The 25,390-nt window shown below is 47.6% G+C and overlaps 1 protein-coding gene and 1 long non-coding RNA gene across 2 annotated transcripts in view; both read right to left on the bottom strand.

The window, feature by feature from the left end:
• Positions 1-798: 798 nt before the first annotated feature.
• LOC309342432 lies at positions 799-6,722 on the bottom strand. The gene is made up of 2 exons (XR_014156808.1): positions 2,504-6,722; positions 799-1,987 (listed from the first exon to the last, which is right to left on the bottom strand). It is a non-coding gene; the product is annotated as an uncharacterized lncRNA (long non-coding RNA).
• A 5,241-nt stretch (positions 6,723-11,963) lies between these two features.
• CHRD (chordin) overlaps positions 11,964-25,390 on the bottom strand; it is a 50,113-nt gene continuing 36,686 nt past the window's right edge. Inside the window, exons 16-23 of the mRNA XM_081862288.1 lie at positions 21,035-21,241; positions 19,536-19,629; positions 19,009-19,068; positions 17,592-17,695; positions 16,505-16,607; positions 15,011-15,165; positions 14,473-14,566; positions 11,964-12,424 (exon numbers count right to left, since the gene is read on the bottom strand). Coding sequence (XP_081718414.1) covers positions 12,366-12,424; positions 14,473-14,566; positions 15,011-15,165; positions 16,505-16,607; positions 17,592-17,695; positions 19,009-19,068; positions 19,536-19,629; positions 21,035-21,241 — 876 coding nt within the window. The 3' untranslated portion in view covers positions 11,964-12,365. The remainder of the gene's footprint in view (positions 12,425-14,472; positions 14,567-15,010; positions 15,166-16,504; positions 16,608-17,591; positions 17,696-19,008; positions 19,069-19,535; positions 19,630-21,034; positions 21,242-25,390) is intronic.

Genomic DNA, 25,390 nt, shown 5'->3' with positions numbered 1-25,390 from the left:
CAGCATCAAAACTGCCACTCAAGCCTCAGAGACCTTTAGAGACTGAGCACGTAAGCCAGCAGAGAGAAGACCTCTTTGCAACAGAAGTGGCGGACAGAGGCATATGTAAGCATATTTACAAGCATTTATTCAGCATCAGGAACAAAGGAAAAACATGTCTGCTTCCCTTCATGTCCAAGCAAAACAGCAGTATAGGCAAAAGCTATATACAACTGAAGTTCCCAGCAGACTGCGCTGGAAGTAAACAGATATGTGACATAAAACAACTCCACATGCCTGTTCTAATTGTGGAACGGAACTACAGTGGTACCTCAGGTTACATACGTTTCAGGTTATAGACTCCGCTAACCCAGAAATAGTGCTTCAGGTTAAGAACTTTGCTTCAGGATGAGAACAGAAATTGTGCTACTGGCGGCGCGGCAGCAGCGGGAGGCCCCATTAGCTAAAGTGGTGCTTCAGGTTAAGAACACTTTCAGGTTAAGTACGGACCTCCGGAACGAATTAAGTACTTAACATGAGGTACCACTGTATATCCTAACATCTGGTTGGCCACTGTGAGAACAGGATGCCGGATTGGGTGGGCACTTGGCCTGATCCAGGAAGCCCTCCTTATGTTCTTACCCTCATCTTTGACAGTTAAGGCATTTTGTTTTCTATCTATTTTATTGATAGAAAAATGTTTATAGACTGCAAATTCATTAAAAATATCAAAGGGCTTAAAGCAGAAATACATAAAATCATGCAGTAGAAACCTCATTAAAATGTCAAAAACAGTAACCAATTAACCATTGTGGAAAGACTATGTGTTCTTTTTAAAATATGATTTTTATTAAATTTTCTGTTTTACAATTTAAAATACTCATTTTACATCCTTAAGATATCTGTGACTTCCCTTCTTCTCTTTCCATGGTTCATTTTACATATCATAAATTCTTGCATATTTTACAAAAACTATACCATTCAGTATTCTATTATTGCATCCATCAAAACTCCTTTACACTGTTGAATTTATGCTGCCAGCGTTAAGTTTATGTGTTCATAATAGCCTGCATAGGTGTGGCGGGAATCAGTTCAGGATCAACGTTCTTGCTCCAAACTTGCACTGAGGTCGGATTATCTGAGAGGCATCATTTGAATTGGCCTGTCATGAAGACAGCGTCAGTCTCTCTGAATTGCTCATCTCCTTAAAAGGCACCACCCTTTGGACCACACAAGAGGAGGAAGAGAAACTCATGCATGGGCTGTGCTCTAAGTAACTCTCAGATACATGCAGTCCTGAGAGATGAAAGGGAAGGAGTTGTGTGGGTGGATGTTGGCACCCCCCCTCTGCCAAGCTAATTGGAATAATTAATCCCCATCATGCAAGCAATCAGCACCTAATGAAGTACGTAGGATGAAAGGAAGCAAGAGGTGGGCTTGATGACCTCATGTGTTTTGAATGCAAAAGCCGGTTCCCTGTAACTTAGAAAGTGTAGTCATTTCTCTGCCAGAATTGCAGGTGGCAGCCTGGTGCCAAGGAGATCAGATTGGCACGGACAAAAGTACACGTTGTACAACGAATAATAGGTGCATCCAGGGGCTTAATACTGCTAATGGGCCATTTAGGTATCGCAAACGGAAACCTCTCATTGGCAACAGGTCAAAAAAAATAGATGATCCGGTTTTTCATTGAAATGGTGAATAAAATGGGGTGAGGGGTATGGAATGGCATTTCAATGTCCGAAATGCACTCATGGGAAAATTTACATGCAGTACCCATCCCATGTCTGGAAGCACCCAAGAGGCCCCTGTCAGGGCTGAGCCTTAAGGCAGTTCCTGACTGTCCCTGTTTTCAGGTGGGATTCAGTCACAAACTGCTCAATTCGGGTTGTGCATTTAAAGTTGATTGCCCCAAACGAAGCCCATTTTTCTATAAGGACGGTGATGGGACAATTCACTGGGAATGTAGCGCTTGCTCGAATCAACATAATCAAATTCACCTGGAGTACTGTGTCCAGTTCTGGGCACCACAGTTCAAGAAGGACACTGACAAACTGGAACGTGTCCAGAGGAGGGCAACCAAAATGGTCAAAGGCCTGGAAACGATGCCTTACGAGGAACGGCTAAGGGAGCTGGGCATGTTTAGCCTGGAGAAGAGGCGGTTAAGGGGTGATATGATAGCCATGTTCAAATATATAAAAGGATGTCACATAGAGGAGGGAGAAAGGTTGTTTTCTGCTGCTCCAGAGAAGCGGACACGGAGCAATGGTTCCAAACTACAAGAAAGAAGATTCCACCTAAACATTAGGAGGAACTTCCTGACAGTAAGAGCTGTTCGGCAGTGGAATTTGCTGCCAAGGAGTGTGGTGGAGTCTCCTTCTTTGGAGGTCTTTAAGCAGAGGCTTGACAACCATATGTCAGGAGTGCTCTGATGGTGTTTCCTGCTTGGCAGGGGGTTGGACTCAATGGCCCTTGTGGTCTCTTCCAACTCTATGATTCTATGATTCTAAATTTCCCTGCAGACAAACCAGAATAAATGCTTGCTAAATAGCCAACACAGAGCAGATCCTCACCATACATTTAAAACACATCCAGTGCACATCTTAAGAATCCTGGGAGCTGTGGTCCCCTGTCTCTCCATCACAGAGCTATGAACTCCCAGCAGCCTTAACAAAGCACAGCCCCGACTTTCCTGGGGCATCTATCCCTGTCAGTGAACCAAGTGGCTGGCAACAGCATGAAGATGCTGAGCTTCCCAGCTTCCGCAGCAGGTCTTCGCTGCCTCGTCTTGTATGCCTTGGAGAGCAGCCTGAGATGAAGAAATCTAGCAGCGGAGGCTTTCTCTGCCTTGGCCCAGTCTCAAGGAAAAGCTTTGCTTGCATAATTTCTCCACATCTCTGATGGCAGCCATCTGTCTTGAGGGACAATGGAGTGCGCCTCCGAGGGTGAAGTCAAACCGCTACATCAGTGACCTCCTTGGGGCATGAGCCTCTGGGCATGGAGGTCCCGGGCTTCCTAGATGACAATACCTCCCTCTGGTCCTCGCTGATGGGGTCCAAAGAAATCAGAGCAATGTGTTTGGCACCAGCTGGGCTGCAGGAGTTGCCGGGAGGAGGCGTACAAGTCTAGTTTCCTGCCATGTGCCATTGATAAAATAATAGGGCATCGGTGGTGGATTCATACTGGGCTGTCCACACATCATTTGGCTTCCGCAATGCTTTCCTGGCATGACTGCCTTATTGCCATCTGGAGGAGCACTTGTGTGCTGCAGTGCAACCACAGCCAGAAAACAGAAAGAAAGAAACTGGAATATTAGGGTTGTGAGAAGCTACAGGATTTTAGCAGGAAGCTACAGCACAGGCTGATCGCCGAAGAATTGATGCTTTTGAATTCTGGTGCTGGAGGAGACTCCTGAGAGTCCCATGGACTGCAAGAAGATCAAACCTCTCCATTCGTAAGGAAATCAGCCCTGAGTGCTCGCTGGAAGGACAGATCCTGAAGCTGAGGCTCCAAGACTTTGGCCACCTCATGAGAAGAGAAGACTCCCTGGAAAAGACCCTGATGTTGGGAAAGATGGAGGGCACAAGGAGAAGGGGATGACAGAGGACGAGATGGTTGGACAGTGTTCTCGAAGCTACCAGCATGAGTTTGACCAAACTGCGGGAGGCAGTGGAAGACAGGAGGGCCTGGCGTGCTCTGGTCCATGGGGTCACGAAGAGTCGGGCACAACTAAATGACTAAACAACAACAACAGCACATGAACTGATTGGAAACAAAGATGCATGCCTTTTCCAAAACTTTTTGCAGGCGTAAACAGCATCGGGCCAACAGAGGGATGGTGTATAACTGCCCCAATACCACCGTGAGGCAAATCTCCATGAATGCGCAATAAAAACCCTTGCCTCCAAATCCTGCCTCCTTAGCAAGACCCCTGGCCTCCAGAACATGCCAGAGGCCTCTCTGCAACCTCTCCTTGTCCGCTGACTCAAGCCAAGCATGATACGCTGAGTGTTTGGAAATTGCAATGTAAATTTACCCTGCTATATAAAGCACCCATTAATGATTGCGATAAGAATTATTATGCCAAGCCCAGCAGCCACCCAGATGGGCTTCACTTTGAAGATTTTGTTCTTGTTGAAGATTAGAAATGCATGCCACGGCAACCCCACCGCCTTCTTCCTTCCTCTCCTTTTAAGCATGAAAAGGAGCTGATCACGGATCTCCCATGTGCAATTAGGAGCAGAGGAAACTGCTGGTCGCTCTGGCTCTCGGTTGACTGGCAGCTGATCACCAGGGTTTCAGAGGGAAGACATTCCCAGCCCTATTTTGAAAGGCAAGCAATTTGAACCTGGCACCTTTTGCGAAGGTATTTTTGGCAAAATTTCACAAGAAGAGAGGTGTGTTAGGAAATCTAAAGCCTGCCTGCATTGGGGTCAAGACCAGGACCTGCCTGCAGCTGCTGCTGCTGCCGCCCCAGGAGACATCCATCTCCTGCTGTGGCCTCCACCAGATCTCCAGACCTGGATCTGCCGGCAGCTGTGCAAGCAGGGCGGGAAGCAGGACCCTGAGCAGGCACTGGCAGGCAGCATTGGAAACACTTGCTGTCCCAGGACGACGATGCTCTGCTGCAGAGCTGACTCACGCAATGTCAAACTTATGTGGTTGAAATTGTGCAGATTAATTGCATGCTCTCAAGAACATCCTAGAGGTGCTTTGAAGTTGGAAGGGAAGGGTGGTCATGAGCAAGGTGGTGCAGGTTCAGGGACACATGTTGTTGCACATACGTGGCACCCTTGGAATGTACAGAAGTCAGAGGAATCACTGGACGATGCTAACACACACCCAAAATCCTTTACAGCCTGGGGCTGCGTCTCCCCTCTGAGATGTGCTGGGTTTTGCCTCCCTCTAGTGGCGAAAAGGAAGAGAATCACAAAGGAGGGAGGTTGCTTGGCTGGCGAGAAAAATGATTTTGTTCATGCTTTAGATGCAGGGGTTTGCAACCTAAGGCCCATGGGCCAGAAGCGGCCCACGGAAGCCTTTTAACCAGCCCCCGAGCTGCCTCTGAACCAAGCCGCCCATTTGGCGAGTCCCCCCACACTGTGCTAAACTAGCACAGCGCAGCATGGGGACTCTCTTCCGCGGCTCCGGAAATCGCTTCTGCACATGCCCAGATGCCAGAAATCGCATCTGTGCAGGCACGATTTTCAGTGTCTGGGCATGCGCAGAAGCAATTTCCAGCGTCACGCTGCGCTGGCCTGGCCCATGGAGGATCTCTGTGGGAGTGATCCAGCCCATGCCTTGCTGACCCCTGTTTTAGCTGGACTCTTTGCAGGCAGGATTTCCTGCTTGCTCCCCATTCATGTGAGACTTCCTCATGCTCCAGACTAGCAGGGTGGGTGGCATTTGCCAAGGCATTCAGCTGCAGCCTTGGCATCAGGCTGTGCCAGCGAAGGAGGCGGGGGACGAGGACTGAGCTATGAAATCTCACAACAGTAGATTGTGTAGTGTCCAAGTCAGGGGAAGGAATAGCCCTGCTCTATTCTGCCTTGGTCAGATCACACCTAGACCAGAACTGTGTCCTGTTCTGGGCATCACAATTTAAGAAGGATATTGACAAGCTGGAACTTGTGCAGAGGAGGACAACCAAGATGATTAAGGGTCTGAAAACCAAGCCTTATGAGGAACGGTTGAAGGAGCTGGAAATGTTTAGCCTGGAAAAGAGGAGACTGAGAGGAAATATGATAGCCACCTTCAAATATCTCAAGGGCTGTCACATGGAAGATGGAGCAAGCTTGTTTTCTCGTGTTCCAGAGTGCAGCACTTGAAACTATGAATTCAAGAAAGGAAATTCCGACTCAACATCAGGAAGAACTTTCTGACACTAAGAGCTGCTTGATATGAGACAGACTCCCTCAGAAGGAGGTGGACTCTCCTTCACTGAAGGTTTTTAAGCAGAGCTTTGATGGCCATCTTTCAGGGATTATTTAGCTCTGATTCTTGCATTGCAGGGGGTTGGACTAGATGACCTTTGGGTCCCTTCCAGCTCTGCATTTCTGTTATTCTATGTACATTCTCCGTGCAAGATCCCATCCCTTGCTTTGTACATCACCTGTTAACAGGGCTGATAGCTGTTATATTCTTTCTGCTTTTTTATTTGGGCTCCTGAAATACCTGCCTAATTGGCAGACCTTTAGCAGACAGTGAGTTCCAAACTATCCCTGGAGAAAAGGGTTCAGGGAGCAAATTTCTTTAAAGGGTGCAGGAATTCTGCAGTGGTGGAGGTCAGGAGCTCATCCTGACAGCTGCCCCAGTCACAGGACTATACATGGCACAACAGTACATAATAATACCCCCCCCAACCCTTTTAGGGCCATAACTTCAATTTTACATGTAGCTTTTCTGGGAGTGGTTCTTACTTTTGACCACATGTTGGGCTTTAAAAAAAGCTCTTCAGTCAGATGAAAAGCAACCTTTTCGTAGCCATTGACAGCCTTATCTCCATGAATTTGTTTGATCCCTCTTTTAAAGCCGTCCGTTGGTGGCCATTGCTTCCTCTTGTGGAAGTGAGTTCCATAATTTAACCAGGCACTGTGCAAAGATGTGCTTTCTTTCATCTCTCCTAAACCTTCAAAAAAAAAATTCCCTGGGTTGTCCTAGAGTTCGAGGAAAATTCTTCTTTCCCCACAGCATTCTTAATTTTACATGCCTCTATCATGTCTCCTTGTTCTTGTCTTTTCTCTAAGGAAGTCCCAAAGCTTGCAATCATTGCTCATCCGGAAATTGCTCCATCCCACTGCTCATTTTGGTTGTCCTTTTCTGAACGTTTTCTAGCTCTACAGCATCTTTCTTCAGGTGACGTGACCAGACTTGCACACAGTATTCCAAGTGTAGTCGCAACATAGATTTGTACATTTCATTTCTTGTTTCTGCAGCCCAAAGTCGTGCGGTCCACACCAGCCTTCCCCCAACCTGGTGCCCTCCAGTGTTGGTGGAGGAATTCATCCTTGGCTGGTGGAATTCATTGTCCAAAACATCTGCAGGGCATCTGGTAGGGAGACAGCTTGTTTCACGCTACAGCTGTTTGTCTAGAGAGGGCGTCATCCGTTTGGAAAGGTTCCTGAAAGCATTCAGCCAGAGGATTCCTTTCCCCCTTTTTACTACTTCTTTTTTTTTTTTTTTAATGTGTCTCTGTGAGTGCAACAAATTTTGAAACCAATTGAACTGTCAGTTTTTATGTCTCTTGAGCTGTATGACTTGCCACCTTGTTGCTCTGGAAACAAAGGCTGTTGTGTGATAAAAGAAAATTGATTCTGTGACTTTTCCCCCTATGGTAATAACATGGCAATAATCTTCAGGTCTCCCATGGTGGATTAGGGTTTCTGCTATCGATGCAGGAACTTCGCAACAAGAGCGGGCAAGGGAACACATGTGCAAACCAAATATGATTTTAAAAAGCCTCTATATAGGGATGAAGGAACCTGTCAATTTCAGTTTCTACACCGTTTTTCCAATCCGTAGTTCTTCACATCAATTTGTTATTTTTAAAGAAAAAGTTGACATTAGAATTCCCAGTATTTTAGTGAGCATTTCTCGCAATAGAGACATTTTTGTATGCTAATTTGTTCTTCCACTACTTAACAAGTTTGTCCTAAACAGGGGCAGAGCAAGGTGGGTGTGGACCGCCCTGGGTGTCATCTCTGAGGGGGTTCATCTCATTTGGCGCGCTGCCCACCTGTGACTCCTGTCTACCCCATCCCTCGGGGGGGGGGGGGAGACAGAGTTGCACTGCTTTGCTGGAGGCCTTCCCCCCTCCCCACTTTGTTTTCACAGCCCTGTGCTCCCGGGATGCTGGAGGAGGCATGTCGGCAGGCAGGGAGAGGACGGGAAGGAGGCAGGCGAGCAGAGAAGCAGAGGGTAGCGGGAAGGAGAGAAACAGAAGGTTCCTCAACTCAGGACCCAAACCCTGTAACCCCCCAAAAAGCTCAACAACTTTGGTCAAACCTTCCCTTTAAAAAACTGAACAACTCCTGGCAATGACAAATGATCACAGCCAGTCTTTTTATACTGTGAGTAGATCGCAGTCTCTTGGGAGTCCAACTAGATTTCAATGTTGGGGGGCAGTGACAAGAAATTTTCTGCATCGGGTATCACCTGACCTTGCTACACCACTGGTCCTAAAGATTTGGTGTACTTCTGAACCCCTTGCCACCACCTGATCCTGGAGACATCCCCCCTTCTGCGTGCTGCTTTGGCTACCTAAGAATCCATATTCTGAGTTTGCTGTCACTGTATTGGATTCTCAACATACATGTGTGTAATGGTTCTAGGGGGTTCTAGTGCATAAACCGGCGCCACACCTGGCTGGGTTGCCTGAGTGAACCTTTTCTGTCCGGACAGCCACGGGCAGCTGTCTCAATCGCTGGCAGAATCCGTCAGTGGGTGTTTCTTGAACTTCTTCCAGCAAAGAAGCTCTTTGACGCCTAGTCTCTGCCTACTCTCCCTGCGCGGAAGCCTTCTGCGCAAGGAGGGCGTGGGCAGCGGAGGACCCTTACTCTCCCCGCTGGTTCCCGGCGAGGAGTCATGGGACCGCCTCGCCAATTCCCCCATCTGCCCCCCTTCTCCACTGGTGCTACGCTGATTCCCTTCCCCAGAAGATGGGCTGCCTCTCCCCATCCCAGGACGCTCTCTGGAATCCCTCTGGAGCCCGCTCTCTCCCTCTGGCCCTGATGGCAGTTCCCTGACAATGTGCTTTGCAAAGCATTGTCTTGATCTCCATAACTATTGCGGAGAAAATGCTGCGACTGTCTGGGCCTTTGGTCTGATGCATCAAGACCAGGCCCTCCAAGCACCCCTATTTTCCAGGGACAGTCCTGGATTTACAGAAGCTGCCCTGGTTTCTGATTTGATCCCAGAATGTCCCACTTTTCCTTAAGATGTTCCTATTTTTATTGGAGAAATGTTGCAGGCCATGGAGCTATGCGATCCCCAAGCCAAGGAGATAAGTAACTAAACGGCATTTAGAAGACTTCTAAAGGCAGCCCTGTATAGGGAAGTGGTTTTTTTTAACATTTAATGTCTTGTTATGTTTTTATATATGTTGGAAGCTGCTCAGGCTGTTAAGATGGGCAGGGAAGAAGAAGAAGAAGAAGAAGAAGAAGAAGAAGAAGAAGAAGAAGAAGAAGAAGAAGAAGAAGAAGAAGAAGAAGAAAATAGGACACCCCTATTTTCATCAAAGACATGATGGAGAGTATGCATGACTCCCTATGTTCTTATTGCAAATCTTTTGGCAGGCTGTGGTACCCAACCCTATGCAAGTAGCCCACTGCTTTCGCTTGTTATATTCACCATCCTTAGTCACCAAATATTAAACATGTGCCCTGTGTCCCTACACCACATGTTGCATGGGAAACAGTGCTACGGGCAAATCTGAACTCATCCCTTCCACCAGGGGGTGTAACAACTCCATAATTACTAGACCCACCAAATGACTGCAAAGAATGGTCCCGTTTAAGTCAGTGCTTCTCGCAGTGCGTGGCAGGAAGATTCAAGGACCATCAAAGAAACGTTTAAACATTTCAGTGTAATATAGTACAGTATCAAAATATTATTTTTTTATTTGCAGAATATGGATAGATATCTTTTCAAAATGAGAGCAAGAGCATCAACTGAAATCAAGGACAATCTTAGTTGTGATTTCCAATGTTTTGGCCACATGACCTGGAAAAACTGTCTGCAGACAAACGCCGGCTCCCTTGGCCTGAAAATGGAGATGAGCACCGCACCCCATAGCCAAATTCGACTGGACTTAACCATCCAGGGGTCCTTTACCTTTACCCTCTACCTTGTCAATAATCATTTGTTTTTATTATGAAAGTGTGGCCCAGAGAAAAAAGTTTGAGAACCACTGTGTTAAGCTGAGCTAGTGCAACTCAGGACGAGGAATCAGGGAGCTGCAAAAGCACCTGAGGGTGGCACACGGCTTGGCTTGCTGCTACGGAATTGCAAGCTATCATTGTCCACAACAGATGTAGATTAAAAAAACCCATTACAGAGCTGGAAAAAGTTTGGCAAAGGGTCACCCAAATGATGGTTGCAGCGCTTAGGACTTTTTAGTTTAAGAAAAAGATGAAGACTCTTCCACACTCCTGTTTGTCCTGTAATTTCTAGGCATGGGTTCAAGAGGTTCAGCACCGCTGGAGTGACACCAGCCCTGAGCTGCTTTGTGAGGCTGGGATCTGGTCAGGCTTGGGGAAGGCAGAATGAGAAGGGCACAACAGTCACACGCTCTTCAATCTCAGCCCCTCAAGAGTGAGGCTAGAATCGAAGGGTGCAGGAAGTCCTTCTCAGACCACCCTCCCCAACTCTGATCAAATCCCAGCCTCACAAAGTGGTGCAGGGCTGGCTCAGGGAGGATGGAGTGAGTGGTGCATCCCCCCAAAAATGCTCCCAGGGCGACTGCCCCAGCAGTCCCCCTCCCCTTACACACACATTATGGCCCAACCCATCACTGTCCTTGGGAAAACCCATTGTACCCTGCTGAATCAGAATACAGTCATACCTCGGGTTGAAGTAGCTTCAAATTAAGTATTTTCGGGTTGCGCTCCACGGCAACCTGGAAGTAATGGAGTGTGTTACTTCCGGGTTTCACCGCTCGTGTATGCACAGACATTCAAAATGATGTCACGCGCATGCACGGAAGCAACGAAACGTGACCCGCGCACGCGGAGACCTGCAGTCATGTCTTACGTTTACTTCAGGATGCGAACAGGGCTCCGGAACGGATCCTGTTCATATCGAGAGGTATCACTGTAAAGGTTGATCTGCAGAAAACCCAGGTGACGTTTGTTCAGATTCAGTGGTAAACAGCGGGGGGGGGGGGGGGGTCCAGAGGGAAGTGGTGGGACAAAAGGAAAACCTCTTGGTCCCGTCCCTGGAAATTATGGATGAGCCCTGAGAGGTGACACGAACCAGAATTCATGGACATTCAATGAAGCCAAACGTTGGAAGATTCAAGACAGATAAAAGAAAGGACTTATTCATACAGCACAGAACCTTTGGAACTCCCTCCCACAGGAGGCAGGCTTGGCCACCAACTTGAATGGCTTCTAAAGACAAATTCATGGTTCTAAAAGGTATCAATGGCTACTAGTCATCCTGACTCTCTGACTCTATGGCCACAGGCAGCAAATGCTTATGAATACCAGTTCCTAGAAACGACAGCAAGAAAGAGAGCTCTTGAACTCGGGTCCTGTTTGTGGGTTTCCCACAAGTGTCTGGTTAGTTGCCATGAGAACAAGATGCTTGACTAGATGGACCACTGGCCTGGTCCGGCAGGTTCTTCTTGTAAGGGCAGCGCTCTACTCCGACCGTGCCCAAGAATGCAATATGAAGAATCATGGAATCATAGTGTTGGAAGGGACCCAAAGGGTCATCTAGTCCAACCCCCTGCATTGCAGGAATCTCAACTAAAGTATCAATGACAGACGGCCATCCAACCTCTGCTTTAAAACCTCCAAGAAAGGAGAGTCCACCACCTCCCGAGGGAGATCGTTCCCCTGTCGAACAGCTCTTACTGCCACAAAGTTCTTCCTGATGTTGAGTCAGAATCTCCTTCATTGTAACTTGAAGCCATCAATCCGAGTCAACAGAAACACCTTTAGGATAGGGTGGGAAATTGCAAAAACACTTGCCAAAGCTCACTAGCTTTTCTCCGCTGATTCTTTTTTTTTTTTTTTTTTAATAAATACATCATCTCCCGTAACAATCCTCCCGCATTGAGATGAGCGGGGAGCAAATAGAAACTTGCCCGTGGAAACCATAAATTACACAACAAGTCCTTCCCAACCACAGACCCCAAAAAGATGCGGCAGAGGGTGACAATTTTACACCATATACAGGTTGGTCTGGGGGTGAGCCACGTAAGCCGTACTGGAGACATGAAGCCATCTGAAACAGTTGGATGGAGGTACTGCAGTCTTCTCATCCTGAGAAGGGGGCTAACAGCTTTACCTAGCACGACAGATGATGCCACGCACACCTCTCCATTGCAAATATAGCCTTGCTTGACATCCACCTGCAGTCCCCAAGAGGTGTGTGGATCCCCCATCTCCTTTTGCAGATGCCAGTCCAAAATATATACGACAGCCAGGCTGGTGCCAGGGAGCAAAGAGCCAAGAGTGTGCCAGGCACTCAAAAGGATGGCTGCTCATTCTGTGGCAAGAGCAGAAGTCGCCCCCTCTCCTCTGTTGACTTAGGAAGCCAACACAACGTGGAGGGGTTTGGGGTGGTCTTGCGAAGCGCCAGCTGCAAAATGCCCTGTTCTTCAGCTCTACCAGCACTTGGCAGTGCCCGCCGTGACATCTGGGCTCCCTGGTCCAGCCAGCCAGCTAGTGTCTCCAGGAATCCTTAGCTTCATCTCGTGGCATCTCCTGAGCGTCATCTGGTGCTGCAAGGCAATGGGGAGGGGGGAAGGTTTTAAGTAAACAAGAGAGCAGGACCCAAAGCAAAGGAAGGCTACACTGGAAGCTGCCTTCGTTGTGTTCTGTTTTTTTCCTTTTGCAATAGACTGCACCTTCTTGTGGGATGTAGTCCTTGTAGCAGTCAAATACAACATTCCTTGTTTGCCTAGCGTTGACACAGACAGGGGGGTGTTGATCCAGCCAGTTGACGTTCCTGTTACACCTGGTCTGGAGCATCCTCCCCCTGCATGTGACCAGGTAGGTGTTGGTTTCTCTTTATCTTAATGTGGTCAATGATGCTATGCAAGAACAGGGTTGGATAATTAAAGCTCACAGGTATAGGTTTGCAGATTGACCTACTTAGCTGTACACCTGTTTAATTAAAAGGGAAGTTTACTTTCTGCACTGCGTGCAGGAAGGAATATGAGAGGATAATTGATTATTTGAAAACTGTATTTAAGTTGATTAAATGTTTTGTATGCTGCTGGTGAGGAGTGATGCCTTGCAGCTTTTGACTGTCACGTTTTTGAAAACAAAAATAAGCAAAGATATTGAGGACAGCCTTGTATTTCTACGCTCCAGTTGCTGCACATACTGTGTGTTGGCAAAGAAGTCTAACAACAACAACAATATATTATTTATATTATTTATGGCTGAGTTTCCCCAACCACTCTGGGCGGCTTCCAATCGAGTGTTAAAAGCAATGCAGCATTAAATATTAAAAACTTCCCTGAACAGGGCTGCCTTCAGATGTCTTTTAAAGATAAGATAGCTGTTTATTTCCTTCACATCTGGTGGGAGGGCGTTCCACAGGGCAGGTGCCACTATTGAGAAGGCCCTTTGCCTGGTTCCCTGTAACCTCACTTCTCGCAATGAAGGAACCGCCAGGAGGTCCTCACGCTGGATCTCAGTGTCCGGGCTGAATGGTGGGGGTGGAGACGCTCCTTCAAGTATACAGTAGGTGGGCATGACCCTTGCAGACCCCACAAAATGGGCCAGTCACGCAGCCATCTTCCTCTCTGGATGCCTGTTTCCTGATGTTGTTTGCTGGCTCTCTGCCAGCAGCTCATGGGATGAATTCCCTTATGGGATAAATCCACACCTTCTTCTGTAACTACAAGCTAAAGCCTGCCTTCAGGGATCGTACTGTGAACTGAATGTAAGTAAACTTCTTGTTACTGTTTAAGGGAGACTGTTGTGTCTTTGTTTCTTTTTAAGAGGGGTCAAAAGGAGTCTTACCAGGAATAATCCAATCTGGGCATGCCAGACTGGATTGCTTAACTAAAGAGATTCAAACGAATCCGCAAACTAGCTTCCTGCTGTATAGGGGGGAATATGCTCTGCTAAATGGCTCACTAGCATTAGTAAAGAAGGATAATATTTAAGCAATATATCCACTATCCACAACATTCCCAGACTTCTCTAGGTGTAGTCCAGGTGAAAAGGCAGGCTTAACAAATTTTGCATGTGTGTGTGTGTGTGTGTGTGTGTGCAGTGGGAACTGGAAACACAATCTTAGGGGCACACGTGTTGCTTAGTGGGAGCTGGAACTTGGAAACCTCCAAGTTGTGTTTTCAGCAGCAGATTCAGCCGAGGCCCCATGAAATCACTCATCCTGCAGTTTGGAAAAGAAGGCCAGTCATTTGCAATCTAACCCTCTTCTGTTGAGCAAGACCTTCCACCTGACAGCTATCCTCATCAGTTCATTATTATAGATAGTTCGGTGAGCAGAGCATGAGCCTCTTAATCTCAGAGTTGTGGGTTCGATCCCCACATTGGGCAAAAAATTCCTGCAGTGCAGGGTGGCTGGGTGTGGACCTCGTGGTCCCTTCCAGCTCTACAATTCTACAATTATTAGCTCAACTTTTATAAAACAGAAAGGAACACAGAACTAAAACAGTAAAAAGATAAGAACACATTCATATTGATAAAAAGGCAGGACTAAAATATTCTGCCCACTGAAGAAGTCCATAGATAATAATGATTATCATAATAATGTTACATTTATATTACACAGAGCTACACTCCTACTGACCGTGGCATTTGGAGCAGCAGCTGTCCTCAGTTTTCTCCCCTCCAGAGCAAGAGGCAGGAGAGCATTCTTGGCGCTGGCAGTGAGTCTCCCCAGACTGAAAAAAGGACAGCAGGAGGCATTTACACTACAGCCAAAACTTGGGGGTGGCATACCCTCCAGCATCCCGCTGATGACCAAAATTGGGACGCTCATGTTTTGATCCCCAGCTTTTGCTGGAGCTGGCTGACTAGCGCGAGACAAAAACAACAACAACCCGAGTGTCTCTGGTGTGAGCCAGCTGACTCCCACCAGAGTACCGGATCGAAAAACAGGACATTCCGGGATCCAATTGGAAACAGGGGTGGAGTCTGCAATTCCGGGATGCTTTGCTCAATTCGGGACAGTTGAGTGGTATGAGGTGGTGCTGGTGGCCAGGGCAAGTCTACAGAAAGTGCACCGAAGCCAGGCTCCCAAAACCCACCTGGACCTGGGGCCTGGGGCTGTCCTACCCCTGCAGCTCAACTCCCTCCTCCTCTGCCACCTTCTGCCCCTCACTCACCAGACACCAGCAGGTGATGCATTTCATCTCCCCAAAGGGGGGCACAGTGGGGTGCCAGCTCTCATTGTGCATGTACCACTGCCGCCCAAACTTGCAGGCCCTGGGCCCGTCCGCTTGCATCATGTCAGAGAGGGCAGAGGGACTCCTCTCTGGGGCTGCGGAAAGAACACAGAGAGAACATTTGGAAGGGCGAGGAAGATGCGGCCAGGAGCCCCAGAACACTCCCTGGTGGGAAAAAAAAATCCCGAAATGCCTAAATCATGAGGTCACCAAGAACAAAATGCAGACAGAATTCAAAGGAAAGATTTAGGCTTCCTTCCCAATACTGACTTGGTCAACTCCCATGACAGTGGCGTTTAAGGACACACCTATGACTGGTTTAAAAGGTCTCAGAGGCAGAGCGGTCTGTGTCTGGGCTGAACCACTTCAGATACTGTAAGCTTGCCCCGCTGCAAAAATCAAATATACGTTCTAGCACGTCGTTCTCCCTGACATGCTAGTTTCAGTGACGCTAGGTGCAGTGATGCTTCTTTGTGTGTGTGTAGAGGAATATTCATTTGTGTGAGCTGCCCACTGCCATCTGAAGAAGCACAGTCCAGGCACAGCTCTGCTCCATCAAGGAAAATAGAACAATTTAATTGATGTTTATTTCGTTAAATTATATCCCAGCCTTCCTCGCAAAGGAGCCCAGGGCAGTGAACACGCCAGTGACACATCACAATAAAATAAAATTAAAAACACATTTAAGACGGTTAAATTAAATTAAAAGGATCTAAAAAAACAGTCAAGAACAATGAACAGTAGAACATTTTTTTAAAAAAATTGAAAAACACAAATGCAGCCAAATCTTGCCTCTGAATAGACCCACTGAAACTGAAAAGTTTCCAGCAGTATGATGAAGGCGCCTGCTTGCTGTCACTAGGCAGGGAGTTCCAGAGCATGCTAAATGAGTGACTCATCGCAAAGGCAGGCAGGAGGACTGCTGTTGCTGGCAGCTGCCTTTTCAGGCTTCTGTGGTCTTGCTTGCAACTTCAGCAAGAGTCTCTTGCAAGAGGCTGGGCAGCTATTTGTTGGGAATGCTCTGAACTGAAGGCCTCCAACAACTCCTGAGTTTCTGAGCTGTCATGGCAGAGGCAGAAGCTCAGCGACTGAATAGGGGGACCAGCAAGCTGTCGCTGTTGGACCAATGTCTTATCTTGCACTTAGCCATGCACCAATGACTCTTAAGTATCTGCTGCATATTGTAACCTGCACCTTGCCTTTATAGCGATTGGATTTGTGCCCTTGGCAGAAACTGAGCTGGGAGTTGGAGTCCTGCAATATCCGCAGGGCCACAGGTTTCCCTACCTCTTTTTTCCTGCTGGGAAAAACCACAGGGGCAGCTGCTCCCTGTATCCCACCCCACATGAACAACCAGAGTTGTGGCAGCAAAAGGACTTGCAGCTGGTGGAGTATGGCTTGGTTCCGCTTGCTGTCCCAGAATGCTTGGCTCACCTGGGCATTGCTTGCAGCAGTCCGATGGGTTGGCCCGAATGGGGTTGCTGCAGGTCAGGTGAGGGCACTGGACCTTCTCGCAGTGAACTTCCCCCGTGGCTCCCTGTGCAAAGAGTGTGGACAGGTACAGACTGTGAGCCTTAGGGTCAGAGCACCATGCGCAAACTAACCTTAAGGTACACACATGCACACATGTGTATGCGTACACAAAGTACGTTTCTGAGCACAATTCAAAGTGTTGGCACTGACCTTTAAAGCCCTAAACAGCCTTGGCCCAGTATACCTGAAGGAGCGTCTCCACCCCCATCATTCAGCCCGGACACTGAGGTCCAGCTCCAAGGGCCTTCTGACAGTTCCCTCCCTGTGAGAAGTGAGGTTACGTGGAACCAGGCAGAGGGCCTTCTCAGTAATGGCACCCACCCTGTGAAACGCCCCTCTATCAGATGTCAAGGAAATAAAGTATTGACTTTTAGAAGACATCTGAAGGCAGTCCTGTTTAGGGAAGTTTTTAATGTTTGATGTTTTATTGTATTTTTAATATTCTGTTGGGAACCGCCCAGAGTCCAGCCAGATGGATGGGGTATAAATAAAAAATTATTATTATTATTATTATTATTATTATTATTATTATTATTATTAAGACAGATTTAGAAAAGGACAACCAGAATGATCAAGGGGCTGGAGAGGCAGCCCTATGAAGAAAGTCTGTGGTGCTGGGGACTTTTAGTTTAAAGAAAATGACTAGTAAAGAAGTTTATAAAATTACACATGGCATGGAGAAAACAGAGAAAAGTTTTTCTTTCTCCTTCTCTCAAAACGCTACTATGGAAGTGAGATCCATAGTTTAACCACACTACATTAAAAAGTACTTTATTTTATCCATCCAGAATTCAGCTTTGTTTGGAATTCCATGAGTCAGTGATGGCCACCAAACTTTAAAAGAAGCCCACAGACCAGCTTCTTGTTTACCCCAGCATAAACAAAGCATTTGAGAAGCAAAGAAGAGGAGGAGCAGGAGGGTTTTCTTTGGTCGTAAGCTTTGGCTTCCTCTGAACGCGTCTCTCAAGGGCCTGGCTGACGAGCCCACCTTGCAGGTGCAGATGGCGCATTTAATGAGGCCGAAGGGAGGGACCACGGGGTGCCAGTGGGTGCCTGCTCCTCGCCACGTCTTGTCGCCCTCAAAGTAACAGCCTGCAGTGGGAGAAGGAAGGTCAGAGTGCATCTCCCCAGTCTTGAAAGGGGCTTGTGCATTGCTCTTCGAGCTGAAAGACACGTTGTACTGAGCAGGGATGCTCTAAGAGGGTGAATTATGGAGACTTGTTTACTGAGCATTCCTTACAATCGGTTTGCAAGGAGATGATGTGGCTCTTTAATGACAATTCACTCCATGCCAATTTGGGGTGAGATGCCACCCAAAACTGAACAAGATCTTGTGCAGTCCGGAAGATCTCATGTGATTTCAGGCCAGATCTTGCCCCAAATGGACATGACCTGGCTCAAAATTGGCACCGATTTGCTTCTCCACCACTGGTGGAGGTGAATTATAGAGTTGTGGGTTTGGAAGGGACTACAAGGGTCATCTAGTCCAACCCCCTGCAATGCAGGAATCTTTTGCCTAACATGGGACTTGAACCCACCACCCTGAGATTAAGAGGCTCATGCTCTACCGACTGAGCTATGTCAGAGCACTGTGCTGCCGGGGGTGGGGGTGGGAGGTCTTCTGCCACTTGAGGAAGTGGCCTCACCCTGCCTAATGGCTGGTTCGGTTCTGGCAGAAAACCGGTAGCCTAAATAGGAGTTGGCGCCACAGCTAATGTCAGGCAGAGCCAACGCCTTCTAGTTTTGTCTCCATCCTCCTCCTCAAACTGAGTTGCTGAGACTAAGGAGGATAGTCAAGAACTCCCCCCGCCCCCTGGGACTGGCTGTAAGTAAGAAGGTAGGGAATATGGGGCTGGCTCAGGGCAGGCTGTGGTTGGAGGGGCAGTGCCCCACTCTCCCTAGTGGACCAGCCATCCCCACTGATGCAACGCCTCGCTTGGATCTCTCATTCTCCGTGGATGGCCAGGTTTGCCGGCTATCAGGTTTGCAGGAGGTTTGCAGCAGTGACAGGCGGCGGTCTTTCAAATTTCAGTGGCACCTTGTGCGACGACAAAATTTGGCACCCCCTCTGCCTCTTGCCTTCCATTCTGCTCAATTCACTAAGTCTGTAGTTCCTAATTAGCTCAGTATTGTGGATCCCCATTTTTCAAAAGCCAAGCCATGGACTCCCTGCTTTTGGAGATTCTGATACCTCTATGGTAGTTATTGCTACGTGAATGGGGCCACAGACCCCCTGGGTAGGTCTCACAGACCCTCTGGGGTCCACGGACCTCCAACTGGGAGCCACTGCTGGCTAGTTGTGACACTGTGGCACCCCTAGGCCTGGCGCCCAGGGTGGTGAAACTGGTCATTCTGCCTTAAATCCACCTCTGCTTGCAGAAAATCTTCTCCTCCCTTCCCCTTACCTTCGCTGCTGTCTTGGGCTCGCTCAGCAGCTCTTGGTCCTCCTGGAGTTTCCTTCTCCTCTGCTCAGGAAGATATGATGAGAGACATGAAGACATGAAAGCATCATGGGGAACAGATAGGGGCAGGGGCAGCAACAGTCGCTGTGTTTGGAACTGCTAAGTCCTCTTACCACAGGAGTGAGAAACCTGTGGCAATCTAGGCCTGGGGTGAAGGGCAAATGCCTGTAAGTTATGTAAAGGAAACCTTAGATAGTTACTTGAATAGTGGAACCGAGGCAAATAACTTAGGATTTGGCAGAAACTGAACTGCAGTGGAATGGGAACAGTGCTGACTCTGTTGAATATGTCAGAATGGAAACTTTTTACATACCTAATCCAGGGGTAAGACTTCAGTCTTGCTCTGCATCATGCTCCCTACCTCTGGATCCCTCTAGATATTTGCAACGTATAAGACTAAGAACCCCCAACTCCCAACTCCCTTCTCCTTCTGCAACTTTCTAACCCGGCCCCGCTCAACCCCATGTTACCTTCGCACACAGGACAGCAACGATCTCTCAGGTGCACTAGCCGGGAGCAGTTGAGTGTCGGGCACAGTACAGGGTCACAGATAACAGTGCGCTTCTATGGTGCAGGATAGGGGAGGGGAGGCAACAAGAAGAGAAGAGTCATTCCACCTCGGAAGCCTGACTTGAAAAGCAGCGTGCAGAGAAAGGAAGGTGTCAAATCCCATTCACATAGCTCTGGAGAATCTGCTTCTTTCCAACCCGGGTTCTGATCCTGCATGCCCATCCTTACACCCTTACCTTCTTAGAAGTGATACACTTTGAGGAGTGGCTGTGATTCTGCACCCACCCCCGATGCTATTCAGACAACGGCAACTCTGAATGAGCATGTGGGTGTTAGCATTAATCTCCTTTCACAACAGAGCAACAGTCCAGAGAAGGACCATCGTAGCTCAGTAGAAAGTCCAGTCCTTGACATATCCAGATGTTACTGAACTACAACTCCCATCAGGGCTGGTGTGTCCCGTTTCGCCGCTTTAATCAAATCAGGAAGTGCCAGTCCAGCCTTCTATTGCCATGTCTGTCGAAGCATCCCTTCCCTAGGCTGCACTGTGGTGGCATGAAGTATTGGCAATGCCAGCAGGTTCTGGTGAGATCTCGCGAAATCTTCCCAGAAATCAGTGCCAATGCCAGCACTGCAGGTGTGAGGACAGGTGGGGCACCCATGAGGGTGCTGCCTGAGGGTGCTGCTTCTCCCACCTTACGGGAAGGCTGGCCCTGACCCCAATCACCCCTCACCCTTGGCCATTCAGGCTGGGGCTGATGTTAGGATATAGTTCCGTTCCACCTTTAAAACAGGCACGTGGAGTTGTTGTATATCATGTGTCTGTTTACTTCCAGCACAGTCTGCTGGGAACTTCCGTTGTATATAGCTTTTGCCTTTGCTGTTTGCTGGGACATGAAAGGAAGCAGACATGTTTTTCCTTTGTTCTAATGCTGAATAAACGCTTGTAAATATGCTTACATATGCCTCTGTCTGCCACTTCTGTTACAAAGAGTTCTTATCTCTGCTGGCTTGCGTGCTCAGTCTCTAAAGGTCTCTGAGGCTTGAGTCGCAGTTTTGATGCTGTTCTGAGAACCGGAGTTCGCCTGGCTGCTGGCCGGTGGGCTGGAGCCAGCAGGGGGCCTGCCTGATGCCCCCGTCTCCCTGGACACATCCCAACATCCCTGACCCCAATCACCCCTCACCCTTGACCATTCAGGCTGGGGCTGATGAAAATCACAGAATCATAGAATTGTAGAGTTGGAAAGTCCAACCCCATGAAGTGCAGGAATCTCAGCTAAAGCATCCATGACAAATGGAGTCCAACTATCTCTGGGGAGCTCCAAGTTGGCAAAGGCTGCTGTAGTGGGATTTGGGTGAGCAAAGATGCCTTCCTGTTTGTACAAAACTTGCACCCTAGTTATTATTATTTTTTGGATGCTTACGGTCTTCCAGGAGGTGGCCCCGCCTTTCCGCTCACCTGGCAGCTGCATACGGAACATTTCTTGTCATACTCTGGGGCCCAGCGGGCGCCATGGGGCCGGTGCTGCCCTTCAAAGTAGCAGGAGCTGGGGTCTTTCTTCAGCTCTTCGGGGTCCCTGGGGTTTGGGTCCCCTGGAAGCTCATCTTCAGGGTCCTCTGGAGCCAGCCGAATGCCGCCCGCCTCGCAGCGGTTGGGAATGTGCACCTAAGGGAACAGTGGCTGTCAGAGATGGCACATCGGATTTGGAAACGGATAGCAGTGCGGTCAATGTTATGCAAATTATTTATTTATATTCCACTGCTTCCCCCAGAACCGGGACTCAAGGCGGCTCACAAGAATCAATACAAATACAAACAAAACACACATAACTCATGCAAACACAGACATAGCTAAGAAGAAATGACAGTTCCCAGGATAATTTGGGGGAACCCATGTGCTTTAAACATATGGTGTGCTTTTATTCCTTCTCGACAGGTCAACCAAATCTCCATGGTTAAATCTAAAACCCATAAGGTATTTCAGGACATGTTTCAAAATTCCTCCAAATCCAAAGGCCCCCCCAGCTCCAATCTCCTCACAACCCAAGTCCAAATCCCAAAAGTCAGTAAATCCCTGCATGAAGGGATCTATCCAACTTTCCTTCTCCAGTCCAGGCAGGGCTCCGATCCTCAAAATCTGACTTTTTCTAAATTCAATCATAAAAGGCCTCAACTTATAGTCCTCAATTTGCCTCTGTAAGGCTGGGGCTCCCACTTGTATTACTTTAGGTTCAACAACAGCAACTTTTTCCTTCACCTTCTCGACAATTTGCCCTGTCAAAGTAGATTCCTGTATCAGATCCTGAATAATTTCTGTATTGATGTTCACTTTTTGTCCCAAATTAGTCACTTTTTGTCCCAAGTTAGTCACTTTTTGTCCCAAGTTATCAATTTTAGTAGTCATGACATCTGTCTTCTTGTGGAGTTGTTCCAACGAGTGACTTATCTTGCATAATGCAATCACTAAAGCTTCTTCTGTCGACATTCTCAAATAGTCCAAGGTCAATCCCTGATTCTCACAGTCTCTTATCTTGCAGCTGGTTCCCCCAGCTCAGCTCTTATAACAGTTTCAAAGGCTCCCTCTAGAGGGAAACAGTTTCTATTTGTGTCAATCCTTTTAAGCACAGTTCAAACAGTAAATATAGTTTCAATTTTCAGTTACTTTTCCTCCTTTTTAAATGCAGAAGAGGACAATGGAAACAATATATTTCTCTTATTTAGCTAACTGTCAAGATACGTTCTATTCACAGCCAATGAACTTCAAAACGTCAATCTTACTGGCAGCCCCTTTCCAGGTTCAGAGCAGTGGTGATTTAATTTTCAACACTCTCCTGCAGGCTTGCACGATCCAAAATTTCCCCCCTCTTCTTCTGCTTCCAAGGGGGGGGTTAATAGTTTTAATCGATGGAAGTTTAATCCTTTGCGGAAGACTTTCCAAGACCTTAGCTTGCAGCGTCTTTGCTTCAATCTATTTACCAAAGGGGAAGGCGGACTTCCTGTTTAAAACCTTCCCGTTTCGGTGCCAAATTAAGACATTTATAGATCCAATTTTCCGTTCTACTCACGGGTAGTTGTTTAAAATCGAATTGTCCACAGGAAAAAGTCAGCGCTCTCCGGCAACAGCAATGCGGCTTCACTCCGTGAAAGAAGCAATCAATTTGAAGCACCGCGCCGCTCACCCCACGTCGCTCCGGATCCCCAAAACCGGGTCTCCCCGCGAGTAGGGGAGGCACAAAAGGTGCCAGCCAAATCCCAGGTTCACAGGCTTCTCCTGCTTGTGATTTTTAGTGGGTCTCCGCCTTCGCCATGGCGGCCAGACCCTGTTTCCACGGAGTAAATTCCTCCCGATCAGAGGAATTCCGCCATTGCCAGAGGCGCTAACCCAGAAGTCCAACGAGGCTCAGAAGGCAATTGGAGGGAAGTACATGTTTCTGACACCAAAACAGCCAGCAGGCTCCCAGCCAAGCATGGCTTCTGGGAAGCCATCGTCAATGCTGGCCACCGGCCTGGAAGAGGCAAGCTGAGGCAGATGAGAGTCTGTCAAACATCTTTCTAACCAATTTCCCCGGTGAAGGCATCAGGGGAGTTAGCACTGAAAAACGGCTGGCAAGTAACTGCAGGTCAGTTCAGCCCTGCCTTCACGCCACAGTGAGGGGAAGCGATGGTGGCAAAGTCTTCCTGGCATTGCAGCTGACCTCACCACCAGGGTCACATGACAAATGTAAAACCGGGTTGAGACCTGTTTACATTTTCATGCACGGTACCAGGAGTACTTGCACACCAGGTTTCAGCAAGATCAACCAAGATCACAATTTCAGCAAGATCAACACTCTCTGTCATTTCACTGCCAGGTCAAGAAAAGCTTCACCTGCTGAATTTCTGCCTGCCACGCTGGAGTTGAAAGCAGCAAGCCTCTTTCAGAGAAGAAACCCTCCAGCGAGCAGTTGCTAAGAATGCAAAAATCCTTATGTTAAGTGTAGAATTTAAGATCTTGGCAAGCATCAGGGTCTGGCAGCTAGCCACACTTCTAAATTTCTCCACCAGCTAAGGGACAGAGAATAATTTTGGAAACTCTCGCTCTGTGTGACCTCAGCCACTGTCAGTTTAGAAGGCCTTCTGCAGCTCTGGTCTTTCAAACCATTATCCAAAATGTCCTTGGGAGGGAGGGAGAGTTTCAAGAATCTATCCTGGCAAGGAATATCCGCAAATTCAGCTCGGCCTCAAGTGGATCAGGTCAGGCAGATGATCTTCTACTTTATTTATAGCACTACTCATAGATAAGAAAGGTTCGGATGGCGCCATTTTGTGACAGGATCGACCAGCCCCACCCTGCTGCTACAACTTCACAAAAATGCGAATATCTGCTCTCACTCTCCCGCGGGAGAAAAAGATTACATGGGCAGTTGCCATCTTTGGAGAAAGCAGGGAACAGTTTGTAAAAACTGAAATGAGAAACGATAACCTGCTCTGCCTCAAGATGCCGCTGAATTTGTCTAAAAGGGCCGATTTTGAGTTCCTGAGGTATCTCAAGTTTCAGAACTAAAAACACTTTGACAAGGTTTGCAGGGGCACTCCTCACACCTCTATGAACCTACCTGAAGAAAAATCTGAGGCAATTTGGAGGTTCCTGGTAGGGACAAACCTCTAAGCAATTTTTGTGGAGAGTTAAAGGACTCTGGGGATAGTTCACAGCTCCCCAGGTGATATGTTTGAGGGTGAAACAGGGGCAGCCATTTACAGATAGGTAGCCGTGTTGGTCTGCCATAGTCAAAACAAAACAAATTCCTTCCAGTAGCACCTTAAAGACCAACTAAGTCAGTTCTTGGTATGAGCTTTCGTGTGCATGCACACTTCTTCAGATACACTGAAACAGAAGTTTCCAGACCCTTCTATATAGTGAGAAGGTGGGGAGGGGTATTACTCAGAAGGGTGGGGGGAATGGGTGATTGGCAGCCATGTTTGCCATTCAAGGGTGCAGACATTCATATACAAAGGAACGGTCAGCTCTTTAAAAATTATTGTTGTTGCTGCCAAATGATATTTATTAGTTTTTCCATTTTTTAACAAATCAGTGCCAAATTATATCAAATGTAATACCAATTTCCCATTAAAATTATTATTACTGACAGCAAGAGTGAGAGAAGCCAAACCCTCCCTCTTCCCGTCCCCCTTTTTTACCTCAGCTTGGCTCTGATACTGGAAAGGAGCCAAGCTGAAGAGAAAACTGTCTACAGCGATGGAGTCTGGGGAGAGGTTTGGGCCTGAGGTTTTAACCACTACAAACACTGAACAGTTGTACAAAGGTCAGCATACGAGGAAAGATGAGAGTATTTTTGTAGTGCATTCTAAATGTGCAAAATGATCCGCATACATAATCTCAGCAATTCTTGTGGCAACCCAGTGATATTATCAACTTATTGCGCATGTGGCAACTTGAGGATGCAAAAAACAGTTGGAATGCTTCTGTGTACCTGCAATGGCTAATTTGTAATGGGCAGTGAGACTCAGGTCTCCCTGTAAATGAGACCATTTGATTTTGAAAGCTTCCCTAATTCCAAATGTTGTTGGAGGCTGCTTGTGAGTCAGAACTTAGTAGAGTAGAAAAAGCACTCCTCACATGCTCAAAGGCTTGCATGATCCCTGGAAAAGCAGAGCCTGCAGGCAGATGCATTGAAAAGTGTGTGATTTAATGGGTAGTTGTGGAGCCACTGCACAAGAAGATCAGGATGAATTCAGGATTATTCAGGAGGCTTATTATTGTGTAACCTCCCTGCAAAAGAAACAGAGCAACTCTGCAGTAAAGGCAGGACATAGT

The sequence above is a fragment of the Podarcis erhardii genome (assembly GCF_964252035.2).
Source record: "Podarcis erhardii genome assembly, chromosome: 5".
NCBI classification, from domain to species: Eukaryota; Metazoa; Chordata; class Lepidosauria; order Squamata; family Lacertidae; genus Podarcis; species Podarcis erhardii.
The sequence above is the reverse complement of the archived record's forward strand: the minus strand, read 5'-3'. Positions and strand labels throughout refer to the sequence as shown.